The sequence below is a fragment of the Fulvia fulva genome, chromosome 13 (genome assembly GCF_020509005.1).
Source record: "Fulvia fulva chromosome 13, complete sequence".
In the NCBI taxonomy this organism is placed as follows: domain Eukaryota; kingdom Fungi; phylum Ascomycota; class Dothideomycetes; order Mycosphaerellales; family Mycosphaerellaceae; genus Fulvia; species Fulvia fulva.
The window spans coordinates 336,628-348,878 of NC_063024.1; the positions used below are offsets into that span (position 1 = coordinate 336,628).

Genomic DNA, 12,251 nt, shown 5'->3' on the forward strand with positions numbered 1-12,251 from the left:
GGATGCCATGGTGATGGCGAATCACAAGTCTCAAGTAGTGTGAGCAACACATGAGGATGGAGAGATTTATCGAGAAAGCACAAGTATTAGCTATATACGGTGTCGTCACTGCTGTACAAACAAAACAAAAGCAAACGCCGAGCAAAACAAGCATGCCTCTCCACTCAAGCCTCGCCAGTATAGAGTGGCTGCCAGTTGTCAGCGGGGGCGAAGCCATCTGGGACGCCAGGGGCGCCAGAGGCACCCTCCACGTCGAAGTAGAGACCAAGGTTCTCTAGCTCCTTATCAAGCTGCTCTTGGCGATACTGCTCAGCGAAGGGGTCCTGCGTGCGAGCTCCCTCGCCAGTGGTGGTAGGATTGGAGGCCCACTCGGCGAAGGCCTGCGCCTCAGCGCCATCATCGTTCGTAGGAAGACTGTCTTCAGCCGGCAGGCACAGCCATGAGTCGTCGGAGGTGAGAGGACCGGCAGCCACCGCAATGCTGCCTGCATTCGCTGGCAGCTGTGGCTGCTGGGAGTTGAACAGCTCCAGCTGGTCGTGAAGTCCATCGTCACCAGCGAAGCCAGGGAAGACATCGAAGGCGGCGAGAGGTGTGCCATCGAGGATGGTGAGCTGTGAAGTGTTGTTCTGGTAAGGCGGTGTGAAGGTGTCGACGGTGGTCTGCTCATTCTGTTGGGCTGGGACCGTGGTCGCATCTGTGGTAGCGTCGGTGCTGCGGGACACTGCAGCAAGCTTGGCCAGCTTGTTCTTGGTCATGCGCTTCTTCTTCTCGGATGGCTTGCGTGGCTGGTACTGGTAGCCTGGATGGGCGATCGCATGCTGGCGCTTCTCGTCCTGCGAGATGTCAGTCACATGTCAGGCTCGAATCGGGAAGATGAAGACCGACCTCAGCTCTCTGCTTGTACTCGTCTTTGACAGCTTGACTCTCGCGAGACCACATGTTGCCGATGATCTTGGCTGGCATGAGTGTCAGTGAGGATGCTCAGTAGCATGGGCAGTGTGTACTTACAGATGTCATTGTTATGCATTCCAGGGTACGCAGCTGAGACGCTTGCGTGGTGGTTGAGACGGTAGATCATGAATGCGTTCTTTGGGCGTGCAACCTTCGCCACGCTCTTCTTCGTGGATGCAGCGGCATTGGTGCTGGGCTGGCTTGCAGAGATGGGGCTCGTCATGGGCGAAACAGGCTTGAGGCCGATGATGCTTGCAGATGTGTCGATGAGGTAGTCGAACCCGGTGTTGAGCTGGAACCTGAAGAAATCAGCATTGCCTCGATATCGAGGGCATCATGTTTAGACTCACTCGAGGTTCGTCCTGAGCTCTTCAAATCTCTCGGGACCCAGTACGAGCATGTCAGTGATTGGCACAGCTATCTGCTTAGCGCCGCCGAGCCATGCGGCGAGGATCCCTCGCTGGACCCTGTAGTAGTCGTCGTCGTAGGCCGGTTGCGGGTAGGAAGTGATCTGAGTAGCCATTGCGTTACTTGTTGTGTCACTCGTGTGGTTCTTGTGCTTGCAGTGGTGTTGCGGATGGTTGTGAGAGGGTGTGTGTGATGTGTGTTTGGAAGAATTTGCAAAGCAGAACTGGCAGAAGGGCAGAAGGAAATGTTCTCAAACGAGGTGGCTGGGCGAGTTGCGTTGCAGGGGCCATTTCGCATGCGGGCTTCGAAACTTTAATTCGGCCACAACCACAGCGCCCACGGATACGCGGACCACATTTGCGACCACGCCGAGTTCACTCACCTCAGGTGTAGCTTCTCCTAGTACCTTCCTCCGACAGTATCGCAGTTTCCTCACAAGATGGCGGCCTGGAAATTCCACCCCTCAAATGCCAGGTGCAAGTCGCTGCTGTCTGCCTGTATTGGTGCACTCGAAGAGGTGCTGGAGATCGCAGAATCTCCCGACACCTCACTCGACCTTACGCTGGATACAGACGAAGATGAGTCCAATTGGGCTTCAAACTTCAAGCCCGTGCAGCATGGACGCCGCATCTACATCAACAAAAGTCAGCGGGCGGACATTGAACATGTGATGCTTCTCCGCGACCTTTACCGCATCGAGGGCAAGACCCACGAGGACCTACAAAATCTCACTATTTCCAAGCTGAGCAACAGGAGCACGTGGCTGAAGCGTCTTGCAACAGGCAACGCCTTCACACAGCAGCTTTACCAGACAATCGACCTCGACCTCGGCCGTGTTGCGCTCCACGGTAAAGCCGACCACCAGACTATTGCTTCGTAAGTTCATGTAGGATCGTGAGTCGCGGCGAAGATTGCTAACGAAGATCCAGCGAGACCGACCGCTTTGCACTCTCTAGGCGGTGGGTGCAGATGTCGATCTATGTCCCAGGAACTGGCTTCCCCGCCTTCAAGAAGCAGGTCCTCGATAGGCTTTCCGTTCTGAGCGCAGGACCAAATGAGCTGGAGATGTTCTTGTTCAGCTCGAGATTGCGCCTACCCAGGGAAGCGGTTGAGAAGTTCTGTAAGTTTATCAGCAAGCTGGCTCCGGCCTTGATACGGAAAGGCAGCTACTGACCTAATCTAGTCGAGGAAAAGTACAAGTTTATCAAGGCGACCCTAGAAATACAGGAGCCCCGCCACATGAAAGGTTTCCTGCAAGCGCTGGAGAAGATATTAAGACGTCAAGCAGGCGTGGGCAGAAGTGATCAAGGACAAGAAACGAGAAGACCCAAGGCCAGGCGCAATGCAGCAGTGAAGGGCAAGACCTCCTGATACGGCCCATCGGATCCGAGCAGGACGCCTTTGTTGGCATGTTTGATGAAAGCGAGCTAGACGCGGGTGGAATGTGAATCTGCCGCGCCATGTCTTATCGGTCAGGAATGCGGGAGGGAGCACTTCTACAAAGGCACAAAGTCACAAAAGGAGATGGCTCTTCTGTAACGAGCGATTCAATACACTTCAAAGTAATGTAAAGCGATGAGAACTGTGTGCACGATGATCGAGAGTCTTCAGCGTGAGAGGTGAGGTCGAGAGTGGAACAAGGCTTCGGGCGGCATCCTTCCGGAACCGCGAGCTTGGCAGCGCCGCAAGCATCAGTGCGCTATGCTGACTTCACGTTGATGTTTCTGTTGTGATGTGCCGTGTCTATGTCTCTATCTATGGCTGAAAGAGCGTGCGAAAGAGCGTGGATCGATACCGCCCCTCTGGCCTCTTTCATGACGACGATATCGCGAGTCCGATTCCCCATCGATCCTTGAGAATGCCGAATGCAGACAACCCTATTTCCTCCGTATGCCTGACCACGATAGAGCAATACTGCTACCTGGTAGAAGAGCTGATGGCCGGTCAAGAAAGATCAGATCATGTTCAAGCCTCGTGTCGATCGAAAGGGAAAGATCTCTGAAGTCTGTATGGTCCATTGGGCCGTCCTGCGTGCGACCCAAGTGACGTAGACAGCATACAATCCACTGTGACAACGAAAGAGAAGATGCCGTCCGTACCTGTACGTGGCATGTTGAAGAGATGGTAGAATACGTGCATGGGCGAGACCTTTGATTGAAGTTGGCCTGGGTGTAGTACTGTTCATGGAGATATGATCCCGTGTTCCAGTCCATGCCGCAACGTGATACGAAACAATGTGGCCTTGATATATATATGTGGGATGGGTGCCAGCATGTTGCCATATGGAAGCCAGTCTCCGCTCGGAGCTTTGGAGGTAGGCATGAATCTCAAGACTCGCTGAACACTGTGGGAAAACATGAGTGGAAACAGCGTCGTTAAATGTTGAAAGACTGTGCGAGAGAGGAGACCAATGCAAGTATTTTTGCTGAAAGAACGGTATTGATGCTGCGTGTTGTGTGCAATACAATGGCAACATAGCTCGGCATGTCGAGCAAGCCATTGAGCTGACAATGAGGAGACGACAACAATCTGCTGGGGACGACAGTCAATGGCAACAGCATCAGGTATGTGCAAGGACTACCTGCATTGTCAATGTCGCTGAGTGTCTAACACCCCCATCAGCGACCTCCATCGCCAACGCCCACCAACATGCCCCATCTCATCCTCAAGTGTGAAAGAGCACCATCCTCGAGGCCAGCGACCACCTCTCCCACCGGCTCACGCATCTCCTCAGGCACCATCAACCCATGTCCACAAACGCGACTCAGGGTCCTCCAGTGTGAACCACCATCCGTACACCACGTGGTAAACCACAGTCCACACGCGCACGCACCCAGCAACCAGTCACCGCGACGACCAGAACTCGTGGCACGGCAACCACGTGGCAACCAAAAGCCCTGAAACAATAGCCGTTACACGACTTCTGTTCCTATTGTGAGCGACTCAGCCAATGGGAGAAGCGGAATGGCGGGGAGTGAGGACCCTGAATGGGGCGCAGCAGAAGCGCGTGGAAGAGTTCCCAGCCTCCGAAATTTGGGAGATGGAGCGTGCGGAGGATGGGAAGGGTCCACGGAGAGGGGTTTCTCCAGGGCCGAAATGCCAAGCGGGACATGTGGTGGATGAGCTTGCTGGAGGAGGGGAGGATGATGGCTTTAATCACCACTTTTGAGTACATACGAACTACCATTGTAATCAGCAGAGTCTTGCGATGTCCCTCGAGAAGGAATGGAACCAATCGGTGCACATATCGTCGAGTTCTAAGTGCCAGCATGTGATACACGTACCAGGCTATCCCAACACTGCATATCTTCCTAGATACACATATGTAGAGTACAGATCTTCGAGTGTTGAGTCAGGGCTACAAGACGATTCACTTTGTAGGCCCCCAGCATGAGTACAGCAGAAGTTGTGGCCTGGGAGGGCTGGCTCGAAATCGAGACAGGGGGTATATCACTGGAAGATGATAAATGAGCGTCTTCAAACATAACTAGTCTTTTTCAGAGTGATCAAAAGGTCCTTGGAGAGGCCGTCGATGGGGCATGGATGTACGTGGTCGGCAAGTATGACATGCCGGCAAGAATGCTCAAATTGGGACCATGGGCATATCGCCTTCCCACATAGCAATGAGGCCAAACAAAGTACACGAGCTCCTAAAGATACCCTCAAAGACAGGATCCCAGCCCATAAACTTCCCCATCCCAGCCCGTGAGCCTCCAATATCCCCCTCGAGCCCTAGCCCCAAACCACCTCCTCCCATCCCATTCCCTCTGTCCTCACGGTGGAGCCTTTGAGAGACCCGAATCCTACGCTCCAGAATATGCTCTCTCAATCTCGTCCCCAAAGTCCGTCCATCCCTGCCCGTGTTCCCACAATATCACCGCCTGAAATCCCCCTCTTCCACGGCACCATCATTACGCCACCACCACTCCCCGCCGCGCCCAACAAACCACACCAGGCTCAAGAGCAGGTCTCATATACGGGATCCCGACCCCCCAAGGCTCGGTGCCGGCTGCAAAATACTCCCGCCTCATGGTCGCGATGAAGCCATTTTTGGGCGGATGGTGTAGGACGACGAGGACGTGGGTGGAAGGCCTGGATTCAACGGGAGGTACTAAATAAACACCATAGAAGAGATCGCGAGTAGTCTTGAAGAGGCGCCGGAGGTAGACATGGTGTGAGACTCGATTTCGTGCCCAAAATGGGCGAAAACAGCTCGAGGACGATATCGTGATGGCGCGGACCCGCCTCGACTTCAGTGGCGCGGCATTTGAAGCGTCTATGTTCATAGAATAGATCCTGCGCGGCGGATGGGAGGTGCCTGGTATACATCGCCGCCGCCGTCGCGATTTGTGCTTTTTGGCGCATTTTTCGCATTTTCGAGGTACGGAATGAATTCACCAGCATCCGAAAAATTCAGATTTTCGAATTTCTCATCTATCGATTCTCAAACTTCTCCGTCCACGCCTTCTCACTCTCACCCTGCTTCTGCACACCACCCAACCCATTCGACGTATCCGTAGCAGCAGCAACATCCTTCGCCTCCTTTGATCTTGCATCCCAATCACCACACCAGATGAAGGTTCCACATCTCCATTGTGTTCCTTTCTCTTTCTCACCGCTTGGACCGAGCGGACGCGCGCACATCCAGAAGGAGCGGCCTTGGTTGCTGCCTTTTTTCTTTGTTTGCATGCTTTTGCAGGGTTCGGCGTGGCCTTCGCAGAGGGGCGCGACGGGTTTGGCGAAGAGGGCGCCCCAGGTTCGTTGGGTTTTCTCGGCGGTGGCGAGTTGGGAGGCGAATTGGCGTGGGGAGGGGGATTGGCTGGCGGCGGTGGAGGGTTGGGTGCTGGATGGTGTCTGAGAAGGCTCGCTTTGAGTGGTAGGTCTGGGGAATTCGCTGTCTGCTGTCTCAGTGACTGTAGTCTCGGCAGAGCTAACGCCATTGATGTCCAGTGTTTGAGCTGGCTCTGTTGGCAGCTGTACTGGAGGTGGGTTCTTTGACTGGAAGAAGCCTTTCAGACTCTGCTGGCCTTTCGTTGACTGTGTCTTCGTGCCGTTCGACTTGGGCTCTGGTTTCTGCCGCTTCACTGGTTGCTCTTTCGCTGCTGAAGGCTTCCGCTTGACTGGAGAAGCTATCGAGGTAGGCGGAGGCGTATCTACCTTGCTATTGCTGCTGTCGACAATAGTAGCCGTGTCAATATCGGTCTTGACAGGCGAGGCAGCACTGGCAATAGCATCAATGGCCGATGCTTCCGCATTGTTCTCGCTCGCAGCTGGCTGGGTCGAGGCCTGCGCTTTCTTCAGAGAAGGCGCCGCAAACATTGCCTTGATGCTTCTCCTCTTGTCGAACTCTGGCATACGCTTGGCTGAGAAGAGCGGCGTGGATGTTATCTTCCACTCAACCTTCCTCTCGCCCTCCACAAACCAGCCTGGGGGGTTCATCACATCCAGGAAGGAAACATCTTTGCCGTCCATAGCGACCTTGTCTTTGAAGTCGCCGTACACGGGACAGTGGTCTGACCCAAGCAGACCCTCTTGAATGTTCGCATCCTTGAGCCAGTCCTTCATCTTCTCGGACACCAGCACAAAGTCGATTCTGGCACCATAGTTGCCAGGACGAGCATTCGTCTTCGTCTCCCAACAAGTGTACATGCCCTTTCGATCAGGATGGAATAACCTGCTGGTATCCCACAGCACACCCTTCTCCCTGCCTTCGTCCCTCTCATCCAGCACTTCTCCGTCCACGAGCATCTGGTTGAAGATGCGGCGGTTCGGCGACATCAGGTACTGCTCTCTCGTGCCCAAGCCTTTACGGATGTCCTCGAGAGTTGGGGCAGAATCGATCTCGTGTCGCGATACGTTCAGATCCCCTAGCAGCACCACGTTCTTGCCCTCCTTGACCAGGTTGCGTATCCGGCAGTCCAGAGCATTGATGAACCCAAAACGAAAGTCATCTCGATTACCCATACTGTTAGCAGGCGAGTACACACCAAACAGCACAAAAGCAGGGAACTCCACCACTACACATCGTCCCTCCGCATCCAGCGCCGCAGCATCTACCCCCAATTCCGCCGTCTGAAGAGCACTGGGGTATCCTCCTATACTCTGCTCCTCCGGCAGCTCTCTATACGGCAGCCCAGAAGGCGAAGGCAGCACCCCCAGCAGTCCCTCCTCTGCCCGTATTGGCGCGCATGTCGCGTTTCGCGTATAGATGCCCACACCTGAGTATCCCTTCTTGTGCTTCGGCAGACTGAAGTAGCAGTCCCATCCATCTACCAGCACCATGTCATCGCGAAGGTCTTTGCGCTGGATCTTGAGCTCTTGCATGACTACGATGTCGCTTTCGAGGATGTCGAACATGGAGGAGTAGCTGCGCGTCGTGTTCCATGGCGGGTAGGAGAACGGGTTGCGGATGCCGTTGACGTTCCTGAAGACATATAAGATCAGTATAGCACGTACATCATGGTGGTATTGATGGCATACCAGGTAGTGAGTCTCATCGTGGCCACCGCGTTCGAGGTCGTCGGGTGTCGGTGAGGTCGTGGCGGCGTTCGAGCATCGTGGAGAAACGAGCGTAACGAGCAGAATCACTCCAGATACTCTCCCTGCCTGCGCTTCACGCGCCCGTACTGCTGTCGCCTCCAACGCCTCATGTGAAATCGTGCTGGTGAAAGGCGCGGACGTCATCAGAACACGAAAATGACGCGACCTGAGAGTTCAAAACACTGAATTATTCAGATACAGCAATTATCACTTCTGCCACCACAACATCCAGCACGACATGGCAACAGCATGCCTCGCTGCCTCACGCCAGCGCGCGTATCGCTGCTGTTGCTCGTGAGAATCTACCAGCTCGGCCACACGTCCTCCAAATCCTCCCTCAACATCCTGGACTTCATCGCCCGCCATGTCACGCTCGCGCCGGACCATGACCTGGACACCATAAACGAGAGAAACGCGCTGTCTTCACCAGACATTGGCTTCCTTGCGGAGAGACTGTCGAAATGGACGTCGAAGTATCCTGGACGGCATATGTATGATGTGTTTCTTCACACCATCTGGGAGCTTACCGGGCTGGACTCTCTGACATCGCTGGTCGGCTCAATTCACATTGCGGGCACATACTTGGAGGATGAAGGTGATGGAGTTCCTACGACGAAGATCATTACACCGGCCTCACCGCTTGGTCAATTCGTGCGACGATGTCAGCTGGAATTCACCAGGCTTCAGTTCGCCGACTCACAAGCACTGTGGGATGCGATCGACGCCTTCCGTGCACCAACTTACGCAGACTGGGCTATCAAGAACCCAGACACCGCTGCGGAGCGGCAGGAGATGCAGAGTCACAACAGCGTTCCCGTCGCGGTCGATCGGTCGGCGAAAATGTCCGATGCTTTGACGAGCTTCAGCGCAGGCGCCGTGGACGTCGATACCTTACTCAACTTCTCAGTCCACCAGCTACAGAAGATGGGCACTCGTGTGCCGCCTGAGGTGAAGTCGAAGCTGGAGACGTGGATCGGTGACCAGGTGGAGTCTGGGACCAAATCGCTGCACCATTTCATGAACTTCTTCGAGCACTGGCGGTCTGGACAGTACACGATGGCGCTGGAGAGCTTGCATCGATACTTTGATTACTCGCTTACGGCGAAGAACCCAGGTGACAACTTGCGTGTGTACTATCAATATGCTTTGCTGCATTTGAGCGTGCTCCACGCGGACTTTGAGTGCTGGGAGGAGAGTGTGGATGCTATGAACGAAAGCATAGCTACCGGTAGGTCTTCGTGATTACCGCTCGTCGACACTGTCAGTGCTTGTGCTAACGTGCAGCAGCTCGCGAGAACCAAGACACATCATGTCTGAACTATGCGCTTTCGTGGCTGATGTATCTCCGCCACGCGCACCCCAACAAGAGCAGCTCCAGTTTCAATAACATCTCTGGAATTGTTGGCAGTGGGAGTGGCGAGCACGATGAGGTGGCATTTCTCAAACAGAAAGCACGAGACGGTAAGCACTGGATGTTGCTGAGCAGCACCCTGCTGGAAGAGGCGAAGCTGGAAATGTGTACTGCTGGCAGCACATACCGGTCGCAAGAGCACATCCTTCAAGCACAGCACCTCAACAATCAGCATGATCTTCGAACGCTATCACCCGCAGCGACGATGTTTCATGGAGCAAGTCTGGACCGGCTTGGTCAAGCCCACCTTGCACGATACAATTACGAGCTCACGCAGACTATTCATCTCGCCTATTGCCCACTCAACGACAGAGTGCGTGCAGTCTGCCGGCTTGCTCTAACGCAAGCGCAGTCAGGTGCATATATCAAAGCTTCGGACATGCTCAACGGACTTGCACCATCACTCCGAGGCGTTCTGAAATTGGACCAACGTCTGAAGGTATTCACCATGATCTTGCAGCTGAAGCGGCAGCTCCATCGCGATAACATCAAGGCTGCAACATACTATATGGACCAGTTGCGCCCAGCACGAAGCAGTGCTGACCCCGAGTTCGCCTTCGAGCTCGATCAGCTGGAGATTCAATTGCTGATACAGCAAGGTCTGTTCGAGAAGGCGTTGAGCAAAGTCTCTACACACATCAACACGCTCAAGTCACGCGGCACGGACATTGCACAGCGACTCCACTTTCTCCTTCTGAAGGCCAAGATCTTCGCAGCTGGAGGTCAAGCACCAAAGGGTTTCTCCATCGCCCTTCGCGCTACATCAACAGCAGAACGACTTCTCCTCGTACCAGTCCTGCTCGAGGGTCTCACAATACTCAGCCGTATCCTCATCGATCTGTCCGAGTTCGAAATGGCACAGAACATCATCGAAGCAGCACTTCCGCACGCCTTGGAGTCGAACGATAACACTCTGAACGCCAAGATGTTCGTCGCTATCGGCGAGGCTTGCGTCGGCTATGCTGGCCATCACTGTGAAGCAGGTTCGGTAGAGCAGACGAGATACATGCGACGGGCGCAAGACCTCATCGAGCGAGGCAGAGTTGCGTACCAGAAAGTTGAGGATCTGAACGGGATGCTGGACTGCCTCCTGATGAAGGAGAAGATTGCCATTTGGGATGGAGATGAGACCACAGCGGGCAATGCTGAGGAAATGTATTTGCAGTTGCTGGCGGACAAGGGTAAGGAGGACGTATGAGATGGACGATTGGGAGTGATACAGTAGAGATAGAACACGATACCATGATACCCAATGCGTTATGGAATGTAGAATTGCTGCCAGCTGGACAAAGGACCATCTGACCATAGCTGTAACATGGCTCTGTGTATCACACGCTTTACTGTTGCCAAATATACAAGCCATGCATCGCTCAATATGTATCGATATAATCCTTGTCGCCGCCCTCGGCCAATGCGCATCACATGCCGAACCCCACCTCGCTTCCAATCCTCCAACCTCAAGCTTGGGACGATCCCCAAATCTGCCCGACTTGCCCATGGCCTCCTCACTCCGACCACTATCAAGCTTAAAAAGCTCTGCCTTCCCTATAGCACGACTTGCCGCCGCTCAGGCCCCATTTCAATGGCATCGCACATTCCAAGCTGATCACAAGCCCCCCACCACACCCAATGGCGTCCCCGACTACGCCTTCGCATTCGACATCGACGGCGTCCTCGTCCGCTCCTCAGCACCCCTCCCCGGCGCCTCCCAAGCTCTGAAATACCTCCAAACCGAGCGAATCCCCTTCATCCTCCTCACCAATGGCGGCGGCAAGAGCGAGGAAGATCGCGTGGCGGATCTGCAGAATAAGCTGGATGTTGAGCTGGATACGAGTATGATTGTACAATCGCATACGCCGTTTGCGGATATGAGAGAGCTTTATGATGAGACGGTGTTGGTAGCGGGTGGGGATTACGATAAGTGCCAGCAGGTTGCGCGGAAGTATGGGTTCAAGCATGTGGTGACGCCGGCGGATATTGTGGTTGCGTATCCGGATATTTGGCCTTTTGCGAAGGTTTTTATGGATTACTACAAGAGCTTTGCCAAACCGCTGCCAAAACCTATACTCCCGCACTCGACATCCGGCGAAGCGCTCAAAATCGACGCCGTCTTCGTATACAACGACCCGAGAGACTGGGGCCTCGACTCCGCCGTCATCCTCGACACGCTCCTTTCCAGTCAGGGCTACATCGGAACTCTCTCAGACAAGAATGGCGACACCTCCCTACCCAATAACGGCTACCTCCAAGACTCCCAACCACACCTCTACTACTCCAACCCGGACATGTGGTGGGCCACCTCCTACCACCTCTCCCGCCTAGGCCAAGGCGGCTTCGAAGCAGCCTTCTCTGGCCTCTGGCACTCCGTCACGAACGGCTCCACTCTCGCCAAAACCATCATCGGCAAACCACATCGACCTACCTACGCCTTCGCAGAAGGCCGTCTCCGCGCTCATCGGAAAGCGCTCTTTGGACAAACGGGCTTGAGGGATCCGTTGAGGAATGTGTACATGGTGGGAGATAACCCGGAGAGTGATATTCGCGGGGCGAATGAGTACAAGAGCGAGTATGGCAGTAAGTGGACGAGTATATTGGTGAAGACGGGGGTGTGGAAGGAGGGGGTCGAGCCGAAGTATAGGCCCGGGGTGGTGAGGGAGAATGTGCTCGATGCGGTGAGGTGGGCGGTGGAGGATGCGAGGGGGAGGGAGGATTTGAGTACGAGGCATAGGGCATAGCCATGGAAGCATAGATGAGAGACGATAAACTGATAGAGATGTGGAATGATATGACGTTCCTGATAGGCCTTCCTTCTGGAGTCTGGCACGGTGCGTTATGGGTTCTTTCCCGTGGCACGCACTGATGATAAGGCACGACTGGGTGATCAGGCACGACTGGGCGATTTCGCCCTTTGGCTGCGAAGGGCGTTCGCGACACTGCTTGG

The 12,251-nt window shown here is 54.5% G+C and overlaps 5 protein-coding genes across 5 annotated transcripts; 3 read left to right on the top strand and 2 right to left on the bottom strand.

Annotated features, from left to right (window-relative positions):
• Positions 1–164: 164 nt before the first annotated feature.
• On the bottom strand, positions 165–1,474 carry CLAFUR5_14199 (MAT+ sexual cell fertilization-promoting factor; the record flags this gene model as incomplete). The annotated part of the gene is made up of 4 exons (XM_047913347.1): positions 165–833; positions 886–956; positions 1,009–1,250; positions 1,302–1,474. 4 exons carry the CDS (start codon positions 1,472–1,474, stop codon positions 165–167), a joined length of 1,155 nt encoding a protein of 384 aa, XP_047769716.1.
• A 324-nt stretch (positions 1,475–1,798) lies between these two features.
• Positions 1,799–2,730, top strand: CLAFUR5_14200 (uncharacterized protein; the record flags this gene model as incomplete). Its single annotated transcript, XM_047913348.1, has 3 exons — positions 1,799–2,235; positions 2,289–2,479; positions 2,543–2,730. 3 exons carry the CDS (start codon positions 1,799–1,801, stop codon positions 2,728–2,730), a joined length of 816 nt encoding a protein of 271 aa, XP_047769706.1.
• A 3,063-nt stretch (positions 2,731–5,793) lies between these two features.
• Positions 5,794–7,856, bottom strand: CLAFUR5_14201 (DNA-(apurinic or apyrimidinic site) endonuclease 2; the record flags this gene model as incomplete). The annotated part of the gene is made up of 2 exons (XM_047913349.1): positions 5,794–7,783; positions 7,840–7,856. The coding sequence occupies 2 exons, from the start codon at positions 7,854–7,856 to the stop codon at positions 5,794–5,796; spliced, it is 2,007 nt and encodes a 668-aa protein (XP_047769705.1).
• Positions 7,857–8,148: 292 nt separating this feature from the next.
• Positions 8,149–10,508, top strand: CLAFUR5_14202 (Anaphase-promoting complex subunit 5; the record flags this gene model as incomplete). The annotated part of the gene is made up of 2 exons (XM_047913350.1): positions 8,149–9,127; positions 9,187–10,508. The coding sequence occupies 2 exons, from the start codon at positions 8,149–8,151 to the stop codon at positions 10,506–10,508; spliced, it is 2,301 nt and encodes a 766-aa protein (XP_047769495.1).
• Positions 10,509–10,806: 298 nt separating this feature from the next.
• CLAFUR5_14203 (uncharacterized protein) lies at positions 10,807–12,045 on the top strand (the record flags this gene model as incomplete). The annotated part of the gene is made up of 1 exon (XM_047913351.1): positions 10,807–12,045. The coding sequence occupies one exon, from the start codon at positions 10,807–10,809 to the stop codon at positions 12,043–12,045; it is 1,239 nt and encodes a 412-aa protein (XP_047769494.1).
• Positions 12,046–12,251: the final 206 nt, after the last annotated feature.